This window comes from Peromyscus californicus, unplaced genomic scaffold, assembly GCF_007827085.1.
Source record: "Peromyscus californicus insignis strain IS unplaced genomic scaffold, ASM782708v3 Scaffold_3__1_contigs__length_106647218, whole genome shotgun sequence".
Taxonomy (NCBI): Eukaryota; Metazoa; Chordata; class Mammalia; order Rodentia; family Cricetidae; genus Peromyscus; species Peromyscus californicus.
Window position 1 is genome coordinate 35582412 of NW_026294551.1, and position 25949 is coordinate 35608360.

Below are 25949 nucleotides of genomic sequence, written 5' to 3' on the forward strand. Positions count from 1 at the left end.
TTCAAGTTCATACTTGGGAAACCGTTTACGATTGGTGTACTCGGAAGCAGCAGCAGCCAATGGCATAAGAGCTTCCACCGCCGGCCTAGGCGACGTGACACACCTTCTTTTCTCTCCGGCTTCCCCGCCCCTTCTCGCCCGCCTTCCCTTATTCATACAAGAAGCGCCTCCGTTCCGATTGGCCAGGAGGTGATGCGCTCTCAGCCAATCGTAATCCAGGCTGCGCTTGGATCCTTTCAGGACGACAAACCTTGTAGAGACCACGTCTACGATTGGTCGCTCCTCGGCAAGGATTTAATTTTGAATTTTTCTTTATGGTGTGGAAGAGGCTCCAGCCCGAACTTCATCTAATCTTCAGACTTTTAGACTAGTAAGTGCAGTGACGATTCTTTCTTTGTTACCTGGTCCCATCTTCCGTTGCTCGGACTGTTGGTGGTTGGGTTCTTATTGTTGAAAGGAGGTGCGTCTTGTGCTGGACTGGTAGGGGAGATGGAGCAGAAAAGGGAAGGTTTTTCTGGGGCAGAACAAGAGCTCTGCTGGCAACATCCGAGCCACATTTTGTTTTGTTTTGTTTTGTTTTGTTTTGTTTTGTTTTGTTTTGTTTTGTTTTGTTTTGTTTTGTTTTGTTTTGTTTCGAGACAGGATTTCTCTGTTTAACAGCCCCGAGTGTCCTGGAATTCTCTGTGTAGACCAGTCTGGTCTCAAACTCATTGAGATCCGCCTGCCTCTACATCCCAAGTACTGGAATTAAAGGCTTGTGCCACCACGCCCGGCTCCGAACTACATTTTTATTTAACACTCTGCAATATATGTTTTGAAGCGATTGCCTTTTGCTCAGTCTTTTTCGTTACTCATTGCCTCTCAAAGTGGGTCCACAGACTAGCGGTTTTGGCTTCTCTGGTCGCTAGTGACAAATGCAAATTATAGGTGTCCATCCAAATTTACTGAATAAGAATACGTATTTAACCAGATGCTCTCCCCCGCGGTACTTCAGCACGTTTAAGTTTGTGGAGGAATGTTTGACAGGGGGTTTTACAATGTTCCTTGATGCAGAGTTACTTCCGACATCAATTTTAAAAGTATACCTTTTGACCATAAGTCTGGTCCTGTGCTAGGTGACACTAAAGAGCTGTGGTCACTCTGAGAAAGACACAGGAAAGAACCAGGAAAAAAAAAAAAAAAGCAATACTTCACAATAAAACAAAATTAACTATAGGAAAATGGCAGAAATCACGCCGCAGTAATCAAGGTGAACCAACTGAATTGGTAATGGACATTAAATGGCCTAGAAGCGATTTGTGTGGGTGTAAAAATGTGTTTTAGAACGTTGGTGAGGAAATGGCAACTGTCATTTCCGCTGCTGCCACAGCTTTACATGAGTCCCCAGCCAAAGAACTTTTCATGTAACTGCTGGAGTTTTAACAGAAGCAGCAGGGTCAACTCGTGCAGAAGACTAATTACTGTTCTGAGATGGCTCGTGTAACCCAGGTTGGCAAGGGATGACTCTGAACTCTGAATCCCCCTGCTTCCACCTCTGCGGTTCTGGGATTACAGGCCTGTGTGCCAACATGACAATTGATGTGGCACTGGAGATTATTGAACTCAGGGTCTCTTGTTATGTGAGATCAGCTCTCTACCAACTGAGCTAAATCAGCCAATGTAATTCTTGTCCTGTTATTTGTTGAATCTTCATACTTGGAAGGTTTTTTTGTTTTGTTTTGGTTTGTTTTTTTGTTCCACCCTTTAACATAAAGATATGATCTGGTTTGAATAACTAACACCGACCTTCCTGCTTCCCCCTCCCCCCAACACTCACACTAAAAGATACCTACCACTCAATTTCATTAGACTTAAAGAAAATTGCTTAAGCAAAAAGAGAATCATTGCTGACTAATACTGGGAAGTGGTGGTATCTTTCATTCCTTTATTGGATAAAACATGTAATGCTTCTATATCTAAGGAAATAGATGAATGAAATGTCGGCAGATAAGAAATCACACAACCCTAACACTTGGAAGATGAAGACAGAAAGATCAGGAGTTCAGAGTCATCCTGGACTGTAGCTAGTTTGAAGCCAGTCGTGATTTTGTATGCCTTTTGTGCCTATGATCCTAGCATTTAGGAGGCTGAGGCAGGAGGATCTTGGGTTGCAGACCATCCTGTGCAACATAACAGGACCCTGTCTTTTTAAAAAAAAAAAAAAATGCATCTTATAAATTTGACTGACATCTAATCCAATCAAATGCTTTCGATTCACTTTTGCCACAACCTTTTGGCATGAGAGTTAGCCTCTGGGACTAGACTACTGATACCAAGGCACTTCCCAGTTGTTGTTTTTGTTTGTTGGTTTGGTTTGGTTTTTTTGTTTGTTTGTTTTTTGTTTTTTGTTTTTCGAGACAGGGTTTCTCTGTGTAGCTTTGGAGCCTGTCCTGGATCTCACTCTGTAGGCCAGGCTGGCCTCGAACTCACAGAGATCCGCCTGTCTCTGCCTCCCAAGTGCTGGGATTAAAGGCGTGTGCCCAGTTTTTATAACCTGTAAAGGGAAGTGGGGAGGTGTCCTGATAATCTGAATGCTGAGGAAGTATATGCAAATACCTAGTTCCAAAAGGTTACCAAGTGAACAGAAGTGGAATGGATGTTTGCTAAATTATCAGACACAGGGTCCCACTGTATAGCTGTGGGTGGCTTGGAAGAAGGTATTAGACCAGCTCAGCCTTGAACTCACATAGATCCACCTGCCTCTGCTTCCCAAGTGTTGCTTTTAAAGTTGTTACCACCACTCAGGTCCTTAAATGTGTGTTTCAAAGGCTGATTTTTCCTATTCAAATTTGTAAGTTTGAGGCAGACCATTTTCCTTTCTGCTACTTGAGTAACAACAACACCTTTGTTCCTCAGAAATGAACAACTAAAACTAGCAAAGCCCTTTTGGAGCTTCAGATCAAACTAACTCAGACTTTTTTTTTTCCCAGAAAAGGATATATAATTAAAACATAAATATATTAAATAATATCAAAGTGCTTCAAAATAACTGTCTTAAAACAGGTCTTTGGTTTTAGGTACTTGTATATAGCCTATTTTAGTTACTGTTGCTCCATAGTCTGCTAGGAAAGGTCATGGGCTGAAGACTTACAGGTCTGTGTTTTAATACTTTACTGTATTACATTAGGCAGACATCTAATCTAACCCTCAGCTTATTTTTGTATAAAACTGGGACTAAAATGCTCCTTGTCAGTTGAGGCGATTGAAGACTGACAGAGGAAAAGTGGAATGTACTCCACATTTAGGGGGGCACTTTATAAATGATTCCTTCCACTGTGGCATCTGCCTATCATAGTAGATGCTCATTATATGTTGCTGAATCACAAACCTATCTTTTTAATATCAAACCATAATCCACTACAGCCATTTTCCTATTATAAGGAAAGCAACGGCTAAGTACTGTAGTCAGTTGGTAAAGTGTTTGCCTCGCATCCAGAAGCCTTGGCTTGAAGCTCCAGCACATAAAAAAAACCCAATGTGATATTGCTAGTCTCAAGATAACGCCAGCAGTCAAGGTAGAGGCAGGAGTCATTCTTAGCTATATGGGGAGTTTGAAGGCTAGCCTGGGATGCATAGGATCTTGTCTCAAAATGACTTTTTTAAAAAGGAGGTGGGTTAGCTCAGTAGTAGAGCATTTGCCTAGACAAATGCAAAGCCCTGGGTTTGGTCTCCAGCTGGGGAAGAGGGGATTGCAGAGAAAAAAGAGAAATTCATTTGACTTCATCAAAGAATGCAACAAAAGCAGAGTGAGAGACTAAAGTAAAGCCAAAGGAAGACTCCAGAGACATTTTAAATCTGAGTTTACATTTTCTTCCCTGGGAAGTGATTTCTAGAATGCTGGTGACTTTTCTTCTCTCTGGTTTTTGTTTTGTTTTAGAGTTTTGAGACAGGGTCTCATGTGCCCAGGCTGGCTTTGAACTCACAGGGTAGCTGAAGGCATCCTTGAATCCTGATATACCTGCCTCCACCTTCCAAGTGGTGAGATTACAGGTGTGTACAGATGTTTTGGAGACAGGATCACTTTAAGGTGTTCTCCAATTCAGTCATCCTTCTGCCTCAAATCCCATCCCCCAGTACTGGAATTACAGGTACACACCACCATGCCCACAACTACAATGTATTTCTTAACCAAGGCTGGAGAAGAAGGAAAAAAACTGGAGTAAACCAAAAATAACCAAGATGATGAATCTGAGGGTATATAAAGTTCCTATATCCTAAGTCGTTGAACTATGCACTGAAGGTTTATACATTTTCTATATGTACACATCATTCTTTAATAAAACATGTATTTCAGGTACTAGAGAAATGACCCTGAGGGTTGAGAGCACTAGCTGCTCTTTTAGAAAACTTAGATTCAATTCCCAGCACCCACTTCGCAGCTCACAGCCATCTGTAACTCCAGTTCCCAGGAGACATGATGCCCTCTTCTGGTCTGTGAAGGCACCAGGCATGCAAATGGTAGAAAGGCAGACACATAGGCTGGCAAAACACCCATATGCATATATTTTTTTTTTAACTTCACATTTTTCTCTACAGAGATCATGCCCAAATTCAAACAGCGCAGAAGAAAGCCAAGAGCCAGAGCCAGACACTTATCTAAGAAGCAAGAAGCCTCTCGGGTCCAGCCTAAGCTATCGACACCTCCCCCTCCCCCTCCACCACCCGCACCAGAAAGGTAAGGTGTAACGGAGAAGACAGGAAACATTAGAGCTTATCAGTGTACAGTTACCAGTATAGCCAATGATGATATAGAACAGCCAGAGAAATTTGAATTTCAGCACCCAAATAAATCATTTTTAGGATGTCCCATGTAAAATTTGAAATGTGCTTATACCAAAATTATTGCTGGCCACGGTAGCTCATGCTAACTGTAACCCCACCACTCAGAAGACTGAGGCAAGAGAATTGCTGAGAGTCGAAGACTGTCTTGAGTTCCAGGCCAGCCTGGACTATGGAATGAGACACCCTCTTTCTCTCTCTCAAAAAAAAAAAAAAAGGAGCAGGGCGGCATGGCGGTAAAAACCTTAAATGGCATCACTCAGGAGGCAATGGCAGGCAGGTCTCTGTGAGTTCTAGGCCAGCTGAGGAATTTGTAGGGAGACCCTGTCTCCCAAAAGAAAAAAGAGAAGTAAGTAGGGCCAGCGAGAAGGCTCAGCAGGTGAAGGAAGGCCCTTGCCTCCAAACCAACTGCTTGAGTTTAATCCCTGGGACCTACATGGTGGAAGGAGAGAGCCAACTCCTGAGATTGTCTTCTGACCTCCACACACATGCCATGGCACATATCCACCTACACACACACACACACCCCAGTGGGGTACAGAAAGTATAAGTTATTAAGAACACTAGCACCTGGGCCGGGCGGTGGTGGCACACACCTTTGATCCCAGCACTTGGGAGGCAGAGGCAGACAGATCTCTGTCAGTTCAAGCTAGCCTGGTCTACAGAGTGAGTTCCAGGATAGCCAGGACTGTGATATAGAGAAACCCTGTCTCAAAACCCAACCCCACCCCCACCAAAAATAAATTGTATTCAAATGAAATAAGAATCAGAAGGAGTTGTATTCAAACCCAAAGTATCTATTTTCTCTTTTTCAGTTGATTTTAATTGTATAATTCTAGCAACTAAGTAATGAGAGAGTGGCATAGAACTGGAATGAAACCTTAGTTCTAATAAGGTTGGTCATTTATTCTTTGAGACCCATAAGTTAAATGTATTATTGAAAGAACAGCTGAGTTCCAGGAATTGTAGGGTGGTGGTTTTCCTGCTTTGTTTTGTTTTGTGAAGACAGGGTTTCTCTGTGTAGCCTTGGCTGTCCTGGAACTCGCTCTATACGTCAGGCTGGCCTTGAACTCACAGAAATTCATCTGCCTCTGCCTCCCGAGTCCTGGAAATAAAGGTCTGTGCCACCACCGCCTGGCCCAGGTGCTGGTTTTCTTAAAAACTCACACTTTGTGTACCCCACTGGTGTCCTACCTCCCCCTCCACTTTCTTTTGTTGTTGATGATAGGTCCTTTTTTGTTTTTGGTTTGTTTGGTTTTCTGGAGACAGGGTTTCTCTGTGTAGAATGATAGGTTCCTCTTTTGTTGGTTTTGTGTGAAAGTCTCTCTGTCTCCGGTCCTGACCACCCTGGAACTGACTGTAGCCCACCCTGACCTTGAGCTTTTGGAAGTCCTCTGATTCAACCCCTCTCATTTCTCCTCTCTTTGCCTGGCATGTACCACCCCCATCCAGCTTCTTTTAATTTATTTTTGGTATGCTAGAGATTAAACTCAGGGTATCAAACATGGGAACAAAAAACAAAACAAACAAACAAAACCAACTGCTGAGCTATATATCCTTAACTCTAAAGCTCTTTTTATTAAATAAATAAATAATAAATAAAATAGAGCCAGGCTTTGTAACTCACACCTATATTCCCACTACATGGAACTAATGGCAGGTAGACCAGAGTTCAAATTTATTCTCTGCTACATATCATGTTTAACAAAGTCAGCAAAGGATACATGAGACACTGTCTCAAAACATAAAAATATATATGCCAGACAGATGGCTCAGTAGTTAAGAGCACTTCCTGCTCTTCCAAGTGAACCCAGTTTGATTCCCAGCACTTAGAGGCAGCTCACAGCTGCCTGAAACTCCAGCTGCCAGACATCTCTTCTCCTCCTGTCTGGCCTCTGCAGGCTCTCACACACTTGGTACATAGTCACACAGGTGCAGCATGTAATCCCAGCACTCAGGAAACAGAGGAGGGAGGATTGGTTTAAGTTCAAGGCAAGCCTGGTTCACACAGCCAGTTCTAGGACAGTCCGAACAAAATAATGAGACCCTGTCTCAAGAAAAGGAAAAGAAAAGAAAGTCATTCAGTCATTCAGTCCCTGGTTCTGAGTCATACTATAAACTAGCTGTTTGTGATAAGAGGTATAGCTCGCTGCTAGAATGTGTGCTTAGCATCACCCTTGGATTTACTCCTCAGCACCAAAAATAATTCATTTGATTTAAAATAAGTAAGCCCAACTAATTACTTAAGTAGAAGCTTTTAGTCTCACCTAAGTTGGGTTTTGTGTGTAGGGGTGTGTGTTGGGGGTGATGTTTTGTTTTTTGAGACAGAGTCTCACCATGTAGCCCTGGTTGGCCTAGAACTCGCAGAGATCTACCTGGTTTTATAAGTGTGACTCCAGAGCAGGGCCATCCTTTCTTTCTTTTTTGAGACAGGGTCTTACTGTGTTGTTTTGACTGGGCTGGGACTCATTATGTAGAACAAGCTTCCCTTGAACTTAAATCTGTCCTCCTGCCTCTGCTTTCTGAATGTGCACCACCATGCCCAGGCACGACCTACGGTTTTTTATTTGTTTTGTTTACTGTTTCTTCCACAGAGTGGTTACTTCTTCAACAGATACACCCCATAGCAGAAACTGGCTAAGACGACCTTGGAACTTCAGATTTCCCAGCATCAAAGATGCAGTAAACCTTTGGACGCACAGAGCATGGTGCATATACAGTTACTGTCAGACCTGTGCAGCCCAGGTAGAGGTTTCATAAACCTGTTCTCAGCAATAGAGTTTCTGTTCGGCCATGCTTAGTGTGTATGTTCTTGTATAGTCCCTAGGCCTGACAGACCCCTGAGGCTAAGCTTGGATAAGATTAATTTGTGAGATCACGCCTGTCTTTGCTTACGTAAGCCATATGTGACATCACTTTCTTTACCATGCTGCTCATTAGATTCAGGCTTGTTTATTTATGAATTTCAGAGTTTCGAAGTACTGAAAGATGCCATCTTCCCTTCCCGAGTCTACCACAGAGAACTTAACAGTCTAAAACAACAAGTTTGTGTTTTGAAAAGTGAATTATGCAAGCTCCAAGAAACACTGAAGGTGGGTATTGCCAAACAAACCAGTCCAGAGATGTTATCTGAAAAGACTATTAGGATAGGAAAAGACTCTGGATCTGAGTTTGGTTATTACCTCAAAAGTCAGGCAGAGAGACTTCCTTTTGCAAAGGAAGAAGGCAAAACTATAATGGGGGCCCTGGAGAGATGGCTCCCCAGTCAAGAGAGTGCACTGCTCATGCAGAGGAGCAAATTTGGTCCCTAGAACCTACAGTGGGTGTCTTACAACTGTGTGTAACTCCAACTTAAGGGGTCCAACCCCTCTGACCTGCATAGGCACCTGTACTCCTGTGTGCACATACACACACAACCACATAATTAAAATCAAAAACTATTTTTAAATGTATATTGGGAACAATTAATGGTCTTGGGCATACAAACAAAATAGAAATATAAAGGGAATTTCAATGAGCAACATTGAACTTAATCAGATTGGCAAAAAAAAAACTAAAAATTTGTAAAAATAGATACTTTCTTACATTATTGAGAAGAACATAAACTAATAAAACTTTTGTGGGGAATAGTGAAGGAAATGGCTATCAGAATTTTCAGCTGGGGCCAGAGGGAATGGAGAAATGGATCTGTGGTTAAAAACACCTGCTGCTCTTGCAGATAACCCAGGTTCAGTTCCAAGCACCCACACTGGGTGGTTCATAACTGCCTGTTCCAGGGAGTCTGATGCCTTCTTCGGAACGTTGTAGGCATTTACACACACGGTCCACATACAGATGAACAGGCACATACACATAGATATAACATAAAATGAATGCATCTTTAACACTTCTTTTGTTTTCAGCAGAAAGTAGCTAGGGATGGGCTCAGTTGGTAGAGCACTCCACTGGCATGCAGGAGGCCCCAGCACTACATGAATCAGCCATGGTGGCTTATACATATAATCTTAGCACTTAGGGGGTCAAGGCTGAAGAACTGAAAGTAAGGTCATCCCCAATAACATAGGGACTTTAAGGCCAGCCTGGAATACAGGAGACCCTGTCTCACAAAAAATTTACTTTTAGCTGGGGATATAGTTCAGTGATAAAGCATTTGCCTGCCATGTGGACTTCCAGTTCAATCCCCAATGTGAGAGAAGGGAGAGTTTGCAAAAAATAAATACCAAAGTGCGGTGAGTGTGCAAATGTAACATTTATGAGCCTGGGGGTGTAGTTCAGGGGTAGTGTGTTTGCCTATCATGCACAGTATCATATGTTCAATCCTCAGCCTGGGAGAAGTCAACAAAAGAAGCAGAAGGGCGCTGAGAACCCCGCAGCCAATGTCAACACTTTTCTTTAGGTGTGGTGGTGCGTGGCTGAGGCATGGGGATTGCCCAACACAGACTACACAGTGAGCCCTGGACCACCCTGAGCTAGAGAATGAGACTGTGTCTCAAAAACCCGAACAAAAAGAACATACCATTTAATAAATTAAATACAGAGGTATAGAAAGAGATGGTGTTCGGATTCTGTAGGATGCTTCATCTATAGTTAAAACATATAGTGTGATAGTTTTTCAGTTGGGCCTGGTGATGTGTGCCTATAGTCCCATCTGTTAGGGAAGCTAAAGCAAAGGGATCACCTGAGCCTAGGAATTCAAGGTCAGCCTGGCTAATTAGCAAGATCCTCATCTCAAAATAGCTAATCAGCTAACAAGTTCATTAAGCCAATGGAAGTATCCTTATGAGATACAGATGTTCATATACTTTCCTTATATATAGGAACATACATACAAATTTATTATACACATATATATTCTAGCTGTGAGTCTGATCCTCACCATTGGAAACAAGAACATAAAACAAAGCCTGGGTGTGGCTGGGGTGGGTATGATGGCCAGAAGAGGGCGTCAGGTCGCCTGGAAGTGGAGTTAGACTTGAGCTGTCCCGTTTGCTCTGGGAACTAAGTGCAGCCCTCTGCAAGAGCTGCAAGCTTGTACTTGCCAAACTTCTCTCTAGCCCAATGAACAATGGAATCATAGAAGAAACGTTGTTGTTATTGTCAGGAGTGGTCACGCATTCCTGTAATCCTAATGCCCGGATGACGGCTGAGGAAACAGTTTGAATTTAAGGCCAGCCTGAGTGATTTCCAGGCCAGCCTGAGCCAGAGTGTGAAATGTCTCAAAGAAAGGAAGGAAGGGAGGGAGGGAGGGAGGAAGGGAGGGAGGGAGGGAGGGAGGGAGGGAGGAAGGAAAGAAAGAACCAAATACACACCACCAAATTAATCTATTGTTTGTCAATTATTGTATCTTCCAGACCATTTCAGAAAATTCTTCTTATTCAAGCTGTTGTCATAAGTGTTGTGTGAGTGATAAACTCACAAACGTGCCTGCCTGTGCTCCAGCAACCCATGGAGAATCCAGAACTGTACTTCCTCCAACACTGCCACAGCCAGCCAGTCATCCTCCCCCTCCTCCTCCCCCTCCTCCTCCCCCTCCTCCTCCCCCTCCTCCTCCCCTTCCTCCACCTCCACCACCCCTAGCACCTTTGCTGCTCAGAAAATCTGGTACTGCTAAAGCACTTCAGGTAAGAAATAATCAGTAACAATGTGTTTTAGTTAGACTGTAATACAGGAACAAAGCCAAGAGGCCTTTCAAAGCTGAGCCAAAGGCCTAGGTGTGAAGACTATATTTTGTTCTGATTCTATATCTTAATTTTGTTAATTATTATGATTTTAGTTATAAGTTTTTTGTTGGTTTTTTGGGGGTTGGGGTTGGGGCTTGTTTTTGGTCTTAGATATAGTCTCATTATGTTGTCCAAGCTGGTCTTGAACTGGTGGGCTCAAGCCATTCCTTTGCTTTAGCCTTTGAGTAGCTGGCATTACGGATGTATGTCAATGTAATGTAATTATTGGGGTCTTCTTGTTGTTGTTCCTTTGTTTTGTTTTAGGCTTTTGTTCTTGGCAGCTTTTATTTATTTGTTCTCTGAGACTGGATCTTGATTTGTAGCCCTGACTGGCTTAGAACTCACTATGTAGCATAGGCTATCCTCTAACTTGTGATCTTTTGCTTCAGCTTTTGAGGAGCTTGGACTGTAGTCCACAAAATGCACACAACACACACACACACACACACACACACACACACACACACACACACACACACACACACCACTATGCCTTGCTCCATTATTATACATTTTGAAAGCTTTATTCACAAGGCTAGAACACATATTTAATCCTATCACTTGGGAGGTACAAGTGGGAAGATCCAGAGTTCAAGGTCATCCTTGGTTACATAGTGAGTTTATGGCTATATTGGGAGTTTGAGGCCAGTCTCAAAACAAACACACAAAGAAAATTCTGATGTAGAGTTGCTGGAGAGATGGCTCAGCAGTTAAGAGCACTTCGCTGCTCTTACAGAGGACCAGAGTTTGGTTCCTATCACCCATTTGGTAGGACACAACTCTCTATCACTCTAGTTTCAGGAGATCTGACATCCTCTTGTAGACTCCAAAGGCACCAAGCATACATGTAGTACACATACATAAATGCAGTCCAAACATGAATATACATTAAAATACGTACACTTTTTTATTTTTAAAATTATTTCATCTTATGTGAATGGGTGTTTTGCCTGCTTGTGTGTCTGTGTACCGTGTACATGCCTAGTGCCTGAAAAGGTCAGAAGAAGGTGTTGGATCCCCTGGAACTGGAGTTATAGATGGTTGTGCGTCATGGGTGCTGGGAACAGAACTCAGGCCCTCTGCAAGTACTCTTAACCACTGTGCCATCTCTCTAGCTCCAAATAAAAAAAATGTAAGGTGCTCTGGCACCACCCCATCCACTCACACCCCACCACTACCCACTCATACCCCTGTCATTCTTGCTTGCTCACAGAGGAATGTGTTTAATCCCTAGGGTAAATAAGAGTTAACTCAGGCAATGGTGGAGCACGCCTGTAATCCCAGCACTCGGGAGGCAGAGGCAGGCAGATCTCTGTGAGTTCGAGACCAGCCTGGTCTCCAAAGCGAGTTCCAGGAAAGGCGCAAAGCTACACAGAGAAACCCTGTCTCGAAAACAAACAAACAAAAAAAGAGTTAACTTGAGATGGGTGTGGTGGTACATTCCTATAATCCTAGCATTTGGAAGCTGACACAAAAGGATTGCCGTGAGTTTGAGGCCAGTTTAAGCTACCTATGGAGTACTAAGACAGCCAGGACTAGATAGCAATACCCTGTCTCAAAAATAATGATAGAGAAAAAGCAAAAAAATTAAAATTAAATAAATAATGATAACAAGTTAACTTTCAACTCTGAATCTTTACAAAGTAAACTTGGATTTGGATTTCACTGATGTCCTGATGCCAATTTTAATCCTAACCTCTCCATGTATTTTAAGACTGAACCATTAAAGAAAGATGGACCTATGCATATAACTGTTAAAGATCTACTCACTGTAAAACTAAAAAAGACACAGAGTATTGAAGAAAGGAAGAAGGTAAGATGTCACCGTGAACACACAAGGCCTTCTTCCTTTGGGGCTGGGTGTGTTTTGTATAAGTGTTATGGTTGTGTGTTTGTGGGTGCGTATGTGGAAGCCAGAGGTTAATACGGGGTGTCTTCCTCTATCACTTTCCACCTTACACCTATTTATTTATTTATTTATTTATTTATTTATTTATTTATAGACAGGATCTCTCTGTGTAGCCCTGGCTGTCCTGGAACTTGCTCTATAGACCAGGCTGGCCTCAAACTCACAGAGATCCACCTGCCTCTGCCTCCCAAGTGCTGGGATTAACACTGTAAATCAGCACTGTAAACACTGTACCTACCAACTAAACTATCTCCCAAGCTCACGGGTATGTTTTTCTTGCTACTTAACCCAGGCTGACTTCAAATCTTTGAATGTACCACACCTAAACCTCACAAGTGTTAGAAACACGGTGTCATGCCTTGCTTCTTCCTTTTTAAACCTGGCTGTTCCTTTGGGAAAATATGGTAAGCCTTATATATAGAAGTTGTTCTTCTGTTGGGGCTAGGTATACAGTTTAATGACAGAGCATTTGCCTCACACGTATGAGGCCCTGGTTTCACTCTCCAGTACTTAAAAAAAAGAAAACAAAAACAGGCTGAAGAGATGGCTCAGTTGGAAAAGTGCTTGCCACACAGGCATGAGGGTCTGAGTCCAGATCCCTAACACCCATGTGAAAAAAAAGCAGCCCCACCTACACTCCTAACCCTGGAGAGGCGGAGACAGTCAGACCCCCAAACTCACTGGCTAGCAGGTCTAGCCAATTAGTGAGCTCCAGGTTCAGTGAAAGCCCCTGTCTCAACATGATAGTAAGTGATAATGAAAATGCCTGGCATTGACCCCTGGCCTCCATGCACACACTCACACACACATACACAAAAACATGTATACACACATCTATCATATACACCCATACACAATAGTGTCCACTAATGATCCTAGCACTTGGGAGGTGTCTGCAAAGAATCAGGAGTTCAAAGTCATCCTTAGGGACACAGGAAATCAAGAGGCCAGCCTGAGAGACATGCTATAGACAGAAACCTACTAGGTGGGTGTGGTGCCTCACACCAGTATTCTTAGCACCTAGACTCAGGCAGGAGGATTTCTTTGAATTCAAGGCCACACTATTCAAGTTCCATACCAGCCTGGTCTGACCAACAGGATCCAGCTAGTAAAACCCGAGAGAGATGGGAGAGTGTGAGAGAGAGCCTTCGACCCTTTGAAATAAAGAAGTGAATCATGGAAAATGTACCCTCTGGCAGTCAAACATTTGCTGTTTGGGGGTATTTGCATTAGAATGCTATTTTTTTTTTTTTTTTTTTTTTTTTTGGTTTTTTCAAGACAGGGTTTCTCTGTGTAGCTTTGCGCCTTTCCTGGAACTCACTTGGTAGTCCAGGCTGGCCTCGAACTCACAGAGATCCGCCTGGCTCTGCCTCCCGAGTGCTGGGATTAAAGGCGTGCGCCACCACCGCCCGGCAGAATGCTATTTTAATATGTATCTTTAATGTCTCATTTTGCAGTTAAAGCTTCTACCATCACCCCCAGAGGAACGGAGTCCACTAGTTACCATCTCTGATCTGCAACATGTTACTCTGAAACCCAACAACAAGGTGTTAGCCCCACGAGTTAAAAATGTCCTAATGTAAGGAACTGCACGTTATTATGCTCTGCTGCTACTTAAAATGCCGATTTTCCTTTGCTTCTTTTTAAAATTTAAAAGTAGTTCATCATTGTTGTATGTGTATGATGGGGTAGGGGAACATGTACACATGCCGCTGCCTTTGTAAGGTCAGCAGACAAACATTGTGTAGTTGATCTTCTTCTTTCACCCTTACATGGATTCTCACGGATCAGACATTGGCTGTCAGGCTTATGCAGCAAGGGTCTTTACCCACTGAAACATCTCACCGGCCCCTTTGGGGGCCATTTTTATTTTTATTTTTATTTTTTTTATTTTTATTTTTTCCCCGAGACAGGGTTTCTCTGTGTAGCTTTGCGCCTTTCCTGGAACTCATTTTGGAGACCAGGCTGGCCTCGAACTCACAGAGATATGCCTGGCTCTGCCTCCCAAGTGCTGGGATTAAAGGCATGCGCCACCACTGCCCGGCTGGGGCCATTTTTAACTTTCTGTTTTGTGTTGTTATTTGTTTGTCTCAGGATGGGGTTTCACTATATAGCTCTCGCTGTCCTAGAACTCGATTATGTTCACCAGGCTGACCTCAAACTCACAAAGATCCACCTGCCTCTGTGTCCCAAGTGCTATGGCTGAAAACATGTGCACTATGCCCTGCTGCACCAAAAAAAAAAAAAAAAATTACATATGCTCACTATAGAAGAATTGAAACCTACAGAAAAATTCAAAGAGAAAAACAAAACTCATGTAGGTAGTCGCTTGGATCTGGGTAATTCCTTCAACTCCCAACCTAATAGTTAATCCTGTCATTAGAGACAGCTACTGAGAACATAATTGATGATTTTGTTGTTGTTGTTATTTGATTTAATTCTTATAATTCTAGTCTTTTTTTTTCTGAATATTCACTACTTTATTGACTCGCCCAAGAGGCTGTCTATTATATGACATATAATATTATTATTTAATAACAAATTTGAGGCAAAAATAAAACATTAACAAGGATTTTTTAACCAAGTGTGATGGCACATGCCCATCATCCCAACACTTGGGAAGTGGAGTCAGGAAGATCAGGGTTTCAAAGTCATCAGCAGCTACAATAGTGAGTTCAAGGCCAGCCTGAGCTACATGATACCCTGTTTAAACAAACAGACATTTCTCAAACTTCCAGTTTCAGGGCTGGTGAGCTGGCTCAGCAGGTAAAGGTGTTTGCTGCCAAGACTGAGGACCTGAGTTGAATCTCTGGGACCCATGAGGTATATGGAGAGAACCAAATCTAAGTTATTCTCTGGCCTTCCATGTGAACTGTGGCACAAAGACACACACACACACACACACACACACACACACACACACACACACACACACACACTTTTGTTTTTAGATTTAATTAATCTTTCTCTGACTCCTGACTGTGGGTACAGTGTAACCAGACCGTGATGCACTCACTGCCCAACCTTCCCTTTACTTTATTTTTTTTTCTTTTTCTTTCTTTTTTTTTTTTTCCCAGAGTTGAGGACTGAACCCAGGGCCTTGCGCTTGCTAGGCAAGCGCTCTGCCACTGAGCTAAATCCCCAACCCCTTTACTTTATTTTTTTGAGATAGGGTTTTACCACGTAGCCCTGACTGACCCGGAACTCACTCTATGAACCGGGCTGGCCTTGAACTCACAGAGATTCACCTGCCTCTGCCTCCCAAGTAATAGCATTGAAAACATGCACCACTGTGCCCAGCCTGCATCACTTCCTGTGTCATAAGCCTAAATAAACTCTAACTTCCTTTAAAAAAGAAAAAAATAGAAAGAAAGAAAAGAGGGATGAGCTTGAATCATCATTTGAACTGATTTAGTATAATTTATTTTATGTAAATTTCGTATCTGAAATCCTGTTTGGAGACATTAGGATTGTGAGTTACTGTCACTCCTCATCACTTTCCTGACTGTCATCCTTATGCTTAGTCTTTCCTAGGATACATTTTACAGGTACTGTTACAGTTTCACTTTGGGCTGAGGATTATGTAGCTCAGTGATAAGTACTTAGACTGTGCAAGGCCCTGGGTTCAAATCCCAGCATCACTGTGAAAGGAAAACATATTTCTTATTGGAATGGCTATATAAGGTACAGAGATGTGGATGCCTTTAATCCCAGAACTCGGGAGGCAGAGTCAGGTGAATCTCTGTGAGTTGAAGCCAGTGTGGTCTACCTGGGGTTGGGCAACTATATAATATCACCTTAGGCTTCTATCAGCATCTGCTGCTGTTATCCTGTTATTATTATTATTTGTTGTTGTTTTTCAAGACAGGGTTTCTCTGTATCACATCCCTGGCTGTCCTAGAACTCGCTCTGTAGACCAGGCTGGCCTTGTACTCATAGATCCGCCTGCCTCTGCCTCCCAAGTGCTACGATTAAAAGTGTGCGCCACCACTGCCCAGCTTCTATTTTCTTAATGTGGCAAAAAGAACTACTTTCTAGGAGATTGTCTATAAAACTGACCTGTTTTTGGAAAAGTGGTGAAATCTGAAAGTTATAATTTTTATGTCTTTATTCTCAGTACTCCTGGTAAAAGCCAGATAGATCTGCGGAAACTGCTGAGAAAGGTCGATGTAGACAGGTAACAATTGCTTCTCCTGTGCTTTCTAAGGCAGTTGGAAAAGTGGGGATAAAACGCAGCTCTGACCTTTTCACACTTTTATAGGAGCCCAGGTGGGACCCCTCTCATCAATAAAGAAAATATGGAAACAGGAACTGGACTGACTCCAGTCATGACTCGGGCCTTAAGGAGAAAGTTTCTGGTGAGTCTGTGAAAAACCTAAAATCCAAACTAAGTCCTCTGGCTTGTTTTCCTGAAAAATAATTTATGTAAGTGCTGAGAATGTATGTAGCCCAGCATGTGTGAGGGCCTGGCTCAGAGCCAAGTACTGGAGGGAAGGAAGGAGGGAGGGAGAAAGAGAAAAGGGAGGAAGAGCGAGAGGGAGGGAGGGAGAATAAGGTAATTTATTTAGAACCACAGTCTAAAGTATTTATTTATATATTTTGAGAGAGGGTCTCACTATGTACCCCACCAGACTGACCTCAAGTACATAATCTTCCCGACTCAACTTCCCTAGTTTTAGGATAATACGCATGTCCCACTACCCAAAGTAGCTCTCTTAGTAACAATAATAATAATAGGGGCCAGAGATGTGGCTCAGTGGTTAAGAGTGCACACTGTTCACTGGGTGGTGTCCTTTAATCCAGCACTTGGGAGGCAGAAGCAGGTGAATCTCTGAGTTCGAGGCCAGCCTGGTTTACAGAGTGATTTCTAGTACTGCCTGGGCAGCACACAGAGAAACCGTGTCTCAAAGAAGGAGAAGGAAAGAGGAGGAAGAAGAAGCAGCAGAAAGAGGCTGGAAATGTAGCTCCATGTTGGAGCCCTTACCTAGCACGTGGGACACCCTGGGATCAGCCTCTAATGCTGCAGGGGCAAACAACCAAATCAAAGAATGATCTTTTCTCATTCTGTATGCTTTACAAAATGCTTTAATTATTTGATATAAAATTCTGTGAAGACCGGGCAGTGGTGGCACATGTTTTTAATCCCAGCACTTGGGAGGCAGAGGCAGGCGGATCTTTGTGAGTTCGAGGCCAGCCTGGTCTACAGAGCGAGATCCAGGACAGGCACCAAAACTACACAGAGAAACCCTGTCTCGAAAAACCAAAAAAAAAAAAAAAATTCTGCAAAGAAAAATTATTGTAATATACAGCTAGGATTATCATTTCCCCTTTGTTAATAAATGTCTGGTGGTTTAATTTCCTTTAATGAGAATTTATCGAGTACTTCCTGTATGTTAAGCACTGTGCTAGAGTACCAGGATTGGACTGGTGTGAAAAGGCAGACACAGATCTGCTGCCCTGAACCTTTCAGTCTAGTGGAAAATATAGATGTGAATCAAATAATTCCTTATTGTCTCATCCCATAGTAAGTGCTATGAAGGAAAAGAGCAAGAAAACAGGAAATGATCTAGCCAAGATGACCTAGCCTAGAAGATTTCCGTAAGTAATGCTTTGGGCAGAGACAATTAAAGAACGAATAGGAATTAACAAGGAAAGGGTTATCCTACCATAAATGTCAGAGAGGAGAAAGTCCTAGGCAACAAAAGAACAGCATGTATAAGTGTCCCATTATGAGAAGCATAATGACCTATATGATAAACTGAAAAATGACAATGTGGTGGTCTCTAGAACGGGAGCCTGACAGATGACAGACAAAATGGAAATACAAGTCCGGCTAGCAGACTCCATTTAACGAGTGTTAACGGGAAAAGGTCAGACAGCCTTCTCCATCATCACCTGCCTGATGAGCCACACGAAAACCAAGGAGAGTTGCTGGTCTTGGTCTCCTCTTTTCCACCCCGGTCTGTCTTAGTCTTCCTCATCTCCTGGATTACTGGCTCTGAAGAGAAGCCATCTCCTGCCTCCCCTGCTGGAATGCTGGGACTTGGTTGCTGACCTTTGTGGCTTTGAACACTGTAGTTCCTTCTTCCTGTGGGGCAGAAGCGCCACAGACTCCTGAGCTAAAGGGAAGAGGCCTCACAGAAGGCCTTAGCCACTTCCTTTCTCTGTTAGCGCTGGGACCCTTGCTACCCTCGCGCCACACAATAGCTAGTACAGTGTACCAGGAACCATGGAAACAGATGAAAATATAATAATAATAATAAACCCGCATGTTGTGCTATAGCAAAAATCACAGATGAAATTTTGCCATATGCTGTGTGGTAACAAATCCACTTAGTAGGAAGAATGACTTTTCCCACTCAGCCCTTATGCTCCCATTAACTGTAAAGCAAGTCTACCCAGAGTTTGCACCCAGCCACAAGTGACAAAATATCAGTTCATTTATATATGTAAAACGTATAGTGTGGGGGAGTGGCGCACGCCTTTAATCCCAGTACTCGGGAGGCAGAGGCAGGCAAATCTCGGTGAGTTTGAAATCAGCTTGGTCTACAGAGTGAGTTCCAAGACAGCTGAGGCTACTCAAGAGAAGCTCTGTCTAGAAAAACAAAAAAGAAAAAAATTTAAAACAGGAAAATATACATATTTTTATATAAATATACCCCCCCCCTTCCAGGAGTCTCAAGTAGCCATGTAACTGGGGCTGGCCTACAATGAATTTATTTTTCTTTTAAGTTTGTGTTCTTTTTTTTCAAACTGAGGACCAAACCTAGGACCTTATAATTGCTTAGCAAGCACTCTTCTTTTTTTTTTTTTTTTTTTTGGGTTTTTCAAGACAGGGTTTCTCTGTGTAGCTTTGCGCCTCTCCTGGAACTCACTTGGTAGCCCAGGCTGGCCTCGAACTCACAGAGATCCGCCTGGCTCTGCCTCCCGAGTGCTGGGATTAAAGGCGTGCACCACCACCGCCCGCCCGGCAAGCACTCTTCTTTTAAGTAAATCTCCAACCACTAGAATCATTTTGTTTGTTTGTTTGTTTGTTTGTTTGTTTGTTTTTTAGACAGGGTCTTCCCTTGTAACTCTGGCTGGCCTGACTTGCTAGCTAGACCAGGCTGGCCTTAAACTCCTTTCTGGGATTAAAAGCATGGGCTACCACCCCAGCTGGAATTCCGGGGGTTTCTCACCTGAGAATCTGTCTGGGAAATGGAGGTCCATGGCTGGTGCAGCTGCTTTATCATGCCCTTCATGCTCTTTACCCATTTCCTTTTGTTTAGTTTGGTTGTTCTTGTTTGGTTGTTTGGTTGGTTTTGGTTTTGAGACAGAATCTCACTATGTAGCCCAGTCTGGCCTCAAACTTGTAGCAGTCCAGCCTCAGACTGTCAAGTGCTGGGGTTCCAGACATGAGCCACCATTTCTCGTGCTCTTTCGCCCTTAATGCCCGGCTTTTATCCTCATGGTGCACAGTGGCAGTGCTTCCCATATAGTCACATCTCAGGCAAAAGGAGAAAGACCAGGGGCAAAATGCTTGTTAGCTTCTGTTTGTATCAGGAAAGCTGGGGAGGGTAGCTAGGAATGCAGTGCTGCCTTGCAAAAACCATCAAGTCTTTGTTAATAAGGAAGAAGACTTGTGATGGTCATAGGAGCATCATTCATGTTATACCTGTGACTTTTGTTTTCATAGCTGGCTCATCCTCAAAGCCCTACTCAGTCCCTGCCACTTCCTACAAGCAGCTTTGATGACCAAAACTGAGGCCAACTCTGCCTGACTCCATGGAGAGATCCAGACAATGACAGATCAAACCCCCTAAATTTTTATGTACTAAAATATGTATAGCTCTACAAATGTAATTCTGCTTGAAGAATCAGAGTGAGTATGTATGGAACCTACATATACTGTGGCAAACAGAGAGCATTTAGATGCTTTCTGGTGATGGTGATGGTAAGGGGACCCGATGGGAAGGTGCAACCTGCAATGTAATGTGTATCCTGGAATTACCCAATTTAGGTTAGAGCAACTGTTCAGATTTAATTCCATAGGGACTGGTGATGTGGTTCAGTGGGTAAAGGCACTTGCCCCCCAGCCTAATGACCCAAGTTCAGTGCCCAGGACCTAAATGGAGGGAAGGAAGAACTGACTCCCACAGGTTGTCCTCTGACCTCCACATGTCCACTATTATATGTGCCCCCTTCAACACACAAAATTAATAAGCACGTTAAAAAATATTCATGGTATAACTAGTTTATTATGTAAATATAGTTATGACATTAAGAAAATAGTCTGAGTACTAGAAAAAATGGCTCAGCAGTTAAGAACACTTGCTGCTTTTGCAGAGGACCCAAGTTCAGATCCTAGCACGCACTTCAGCTGGCTTATGTATGCCTCTAGCTCCAGGTCCAAGCCATTCACTGCCCTCTTCTGGCTAGGCGGGCACCTGCACTCACGTGTACACAGATACACAAACACATAAATAAATATACAAAATTTTAAAAAGAACCGGGCGGTGGTGGCGCACGCCTTTAATCCCAGCACTCGGGAGGCAGAGCCAGGCGGATCTCTGTGAGTTCGAGGCCAGCCTGGGCTACCAAGTGAGTCCCAGGAAAGGTGCAAAGCTACACAGAGAAACCCTGTCTTGAAAAACCAAAAAAAAAAAAAAAAAAAAAAAAAATTTTAAAAAGAAAATAAAGAACAGAGCCTGGTTCCTGTTCATCTCAGGCTGATTCATTCATTGCTACACACTTGATTCATAAAATAAGACCCTCTAGCTGGGCATGGTGATGCATGCATTCAATTCCAGCACTTATAAGGCAGAAGACCAAAGATCTCAGGGAGTTTGAGGCCAGTCTGGTCTACATAGTAAATTCCATATCAGCCAGAACTATACAGTGAGACCCTGTCTTAAAATAAATAAACAAGTAATTTAGAGGGGAAAAAACCACACAAAACAACTCCACGTGACCTGAAAAATTCAAGAGTACCCTGTGTTTGCTTGAAATGGAGTCTTACATTATAGCCCAATCTGGCCTGGGATTCCTGGCAATCCTCTGTTCTCATCCTCCCAAATGCTGGGATTACAGATGTGAGCCAAATCTGGCTAGAATGTAATGACACATTTCTAAAATGACTTAGCAACTTAGGTAGGTGGTTTGATCTGGCTCACTGAGACACCCCTTTTTGTTTTTTTCTTTTTGGGGCTGAACCCAGGGCCTCACACCTGCTAAGTACATGTACCTTGAGCCTATACCTCAGCCTTATATTCTTTACTTTTTATGTCTGCTGTCCATTTTCCTGTAGTCAAATAAAATTTTCATGATTTCAGCATGAAACTTCAGTTTTCCAGAATGCCTTGCCAAGGATTCTCTGTGGTCCATGGCAGTTTTATTGAGAAGCCCGGTTCCTGGTCCTTATCAGCCTGTGTATTGGCTGACAGTAGTGTTGTGTCTCTCACTGGACTTCATTTATTCTTGCCAGTCTAGCGTTGTTAGATTTAGCAAATAAGAATATAAGATGCTCCATTAAATTTGAATTTCAGATAAACCACAAATAAGCTTATAAATCTGTGCTACTAAACTATAAATATTTGAGTGTTACAGATCGAACTCAAGGCCATGTACATACTAAGCTAGTAGAAATACCTCTTTATTATTAAATGAAAACCACTTACATTTTTAAAAGAAATGTATTTAGGTCTTTGCAGGGAGGAATATAGTACTTGTCTAATGTTCATAGCTCCAGGTTCAGTCACTAGTACTAACACACACACATACACACACACACACACACACACACACACACACACACACACACAGAGTTGTCTATTTCATATTATCTATAATCACCTGGGAGATGGACTTTCTCAGACATTATCTGGATTAGGTTAATTGAGATGGGAAGACCCACCCTCTGTGGGTAGCACCATCCCCTAAGCTGGGATCTTCTTCACTGTGGATGCAATGTGAGCAGCTGCTTTAGGCTTCTGCTGTCTTGATCTCCTCCCTCCAGACAGAGTGTATGGTAGAACTATAAGCCAAACAAACCCTTCCTTCCTTAAATTGCTCTCCTCAGGTATTTCATCACAGCAACTAGAAGAGTATATATGTGTTGTTTGTCTGAAATTCACATTGAACTGAGAACCTTATATTTTACTTAGCTACCTTATTTGACCATGCTCAAAAAGTTACAATTTATTTCTGGGATCCCATAGTTTTATTACACATGTCTTCTTGGCAGTGAACACTGTATAGCTTCAGCCAGGATCCCTTAACATCTATTCTGAGTAGAATAGATGGATAATTCCCATTCAAGTGAGTGTGACTCAAGGTGCAGGAGTAACTGCACTTTTTTCTGGTACAGAGGGGTTTCAGGGCTTAGAGCATGCTAGGCAAGTGCTTCTACCACTGAGCCATACCCTTAGTTCCAGGATCACCTCTGATACTGTTATCTACCCCTGTGTAATGGCCCCCTTATTCATTAAAAACAAAAACAAAAGGACCCCCCCCCCCAAAGTCTTCAGATGTTCACTAGTTTCTAGTCTGATGGGAAGCAGCCACATAGATAATATCCTTAAACTTTTAATCTTCCGGTTCACTGTACCCCAAAATATAATTTAGTAGTGCCCTAGAAATTCTTGGAGGGTTCTGTTTAAATATTTTTGGTTCTGAGGATTGAACCAGGGCCTTGAGCATGGTTGGTAAGAAACTCTACCACTGAGTTATAGCTCCAGGTCAAATCCCTATATTTCCCTTTAAAAAAAAAAAAAAAATTATCGGGGCTGGCAAGATGGCTCAGAGGTTAAGAGCACTGGTTGCTCTTCCAGAAGTCCTGAGTTCAATTCCCAGCAACCACGTGGTGGCTCACAACCATCCTTAATGAGATCTGGTGCCCTCTTCTGGTGTTCTGCACTGTATACATAATAAATAAATCTTTAAAAAAAAAAAAAAGAATGAGTTTTTGGGGTTATGAATTTAGCTCAGTGGTAGAGCACTTGCCTAGCAAGCACAAGGCCCTGGGTTCGGTCCTCAGCTCTGAAAAAAAAAAATTTATTTTATGTACTTTGGTGTGAAGGTATCATATCCCCTGGAACTGGAGTTATAGACAGTTGTAAACTGCCATGTGGGTGCTAGGAATTGAACCCAGGTCCTCTGGAAGAACTGCCAGTGCTCCTAACCACTGAGCCATCTCTCCACCCCCCACACACACCCCACCCCCATATTTCCATTGAATGATATTACTTTGAGATGCCAAATCATGTTGTCAGAGTCATCAGACTGTAAAGTAGTCCCAAGGGGCAGTGTTTGAGCACCTTGAGGCAGTCCTGACTATGAGATCCACATTATGTTTATAATACAGAAAAGATATATCTAGGACCAGCTAGACGGTTGTTTGTTTGTTTGTTTGTGGCTTGTTGAGACAGGTTTTCATGTAGCCCAGTCTGTCCCGGAATTATTTAATCAGGGTTGACCTTGAACTTCTGATCTTGCCTCCACTTCTTACATGCTGAAATTATGTAATTAATTTAATTACTGTGGCATGCACCACCAAGTCCAGCAGAACTTTTTTGAAAACATGCTAGCTAGTGTGATATTATGTAAAAATAAGAGAAATTATTACTGAAAATAAAGGATTCATAATAGAATGGTATTTTTTGGACACTTATTTTTACAATATTAATAAACCAATATACACTTTACCAGAGTGACTGAAATAACTTAATCATTCTATCACAGAAGGTTCATTTAATACAATAAAAGCTAGGCTGGACATAGTGGCTTCTGAAAGGTGTCCCACATACTTGGAAGACTGAGGTGGAGGGAAATGTAAGTTCAAGGCCACCAGCCAGACTGGGCAGCTTGGTGAGACCCTGTCTCAATAAGACAGAAATTTTATAGGTAAAACATTTACAAAGCTGCTATTGCTGTTGTATCAGTATTAAAATGAACCCTAAATTGTTTACTAATTTTTATTTTAGAATTTGTATACTTTTTCATTGTAACAATTTGAGTACTCTGCACATTGTATAATTTCATTAAACTACTGCTTATCATATGCATCCCGTATTCATGTTGTTTTGCTTGTTTTGAGACTGGGTCTCACTATGTAGTCTTGGCTGGCTTGGAGCTCCTTATTCACAAAGATTCACCTGCTTCTGCCTCTGGAGTGCTGGGATTAAAGGAGTGCACCTCCACACTACATTTTGAACTTAAAAAAATTTTTTTTGACCCTGGTAGTGGTGGCATACACCTTTAATGCCAACACTGGGGAGGCGAGACTGGCAGATCTCTGTTAGCTCAAAGTCAGCCTGGTCCACAGAGTGAGTTCCAAGACAGCCAGGACTACACAGTTAAACCTTGTCTCAAAAAAAAATTACGGTTCAGCAGGTAAAGGTGATTGCTTAGCCAGCCTCATGGACCTGAGTTTAATTCCTGGATCCCATATAAAGGTGGGTGGAGAGAATAAATTCCACAATGTTGTCCTCCTACCTCCACATTCTTACTGTGGCATGTTTCTCCACATACATCATATACACATAATAATAATAATAATAATAATAATAATAATAATAATAATAAATAAAAGTTGTCCTTTTTTGTTTTGTTTTGTTTTTAAGAGAAGACCTGGGTATGGTAATGCATACCTTTAATCCCAGCACTAGGGTGGCAGAGGCAGGGGGTGTCTCTGTGAGTTTGAGGTGAGCCTGGTATACATAGCAAGTTTGAGGCCAGCCCAGGCCACATAGTGAATCCCTGTCCAAAAAAAAAAAAAAGAAAAGAAAAGAAAAGTACTGGGGCTTGGGATGCAGCTCAGTTGATAGACCATGTACAAAGCCCTTGGTTTGATCCCTAGCATCTAAGAAAAGCCAGGAATGGTATTGTATTCCTCTAGGAAGTTGTGACAGGAAGATCAATCAGAAACTCAAGGTCATCCTCAGCCACATAGCAATTTCAAGACCAGCATGAGTTGCATGAGACCGTGTCCCAAGGAACAATAACAACAAAAAAGTATAAGCCAAGGACTCGGGGGAACAAAAAGATTGGAGCCATTGGGATAACTCAGTAGGTAAACTCAATGGGTAAAAGTGTTTACTCCAGCCAGGCGGTGGTAGCCCACGCCTGTAATCCCAGCACTCTGGAGGCTGTCCTCGAACTCACAGAGATCCACCTGCCTCTGCTTCCTGAGTGCTGGGATTAAAGGCGTGTGCCACCACTGCCTGACAACTTTTGTTTTAAGGGTTTTTTTTTAATGTGTGTGTTTTGTTTTTTGTTTTTTGTTTTTTGGTTTGTTTTTTTTTTTTTCATTTTAAATTTTTATGTTCATTGGATCTCCTGGAACTGGAGTTCCAGACAGTTGTAAGCTGCCATGTGTGTACTGGGAATTGAACCCTGGTCCTTTGGAAGAGCAGCCACTGTTTTTTGTTGTTGTTTTGTTTTGTTTTGTTTTGTTTTAAAGATGTATTTATTATGTATACAGTGTTCTGCCTGCATGTATCCCCACAGGCCAGAAGAAGGCACCA

The 25949-nt window shown here is 42.5% G+C and overlaps 1 protein-coding gene across 1 annotated transcript; it reads left to right on the forward strand.

The window, feature by feature from the left end:
• Positions 1–156: 156 nt before the first annotated feature.
• Prr11 (proline rich 11) lies at positions 157–24464 on the forward strand. Its single transcript, XM_052756785.1, has 10 exons — positions 157–370; positions 4576–4714; positions 7413–7563; positions 7788–7910; positions 10170–10439; positions 12253–12351; positions 13905–14026; positions 16565–16624; positions 16709–16805; positions 20123–24464. Exons 2-10 carry the CDS (start codon positions 4581–4583, stop codon positions 20189–20191), a joined length of 1125 nt encoding a protein of 374 aa, XP_052612745.1. The 5' UTR covers positions 157–370; positions 4576–4580; the 3' UTR covers positions 20192–24464.
• The last annotated feature ends 1485 nt before the right edge of the window (positions 24465–25949 follow it).

What these genes read in the sequence shown, in the direction of transcription:
- Prr11 (XM_052756785.1), top strand. Translation starts at nt 4,581, where the DNA reads ATGCCCAAATTCAAACAGCGCAGAAGAAAGCCAAGAGCCAGAGCCAGA. An exon ending in GTATTGAAGAAAGGAAGAAG is followed by an intron (nt 12,352 to 13,904) that starts GTAAGATGTCAC and finishes CTCATTTTGCAG; the next exon opens with TTAAAGCTTCTACCATCACC. An exon ending in CCTTAAGGAGAAAGTTTCTG is followed by an intron (nt 16,806 to 20,122) that starts GTGAGTCTGTGA and finishes TTGTTTTCATAG; the next exon opens with CTGGCTCATCCTCAAAGCCC.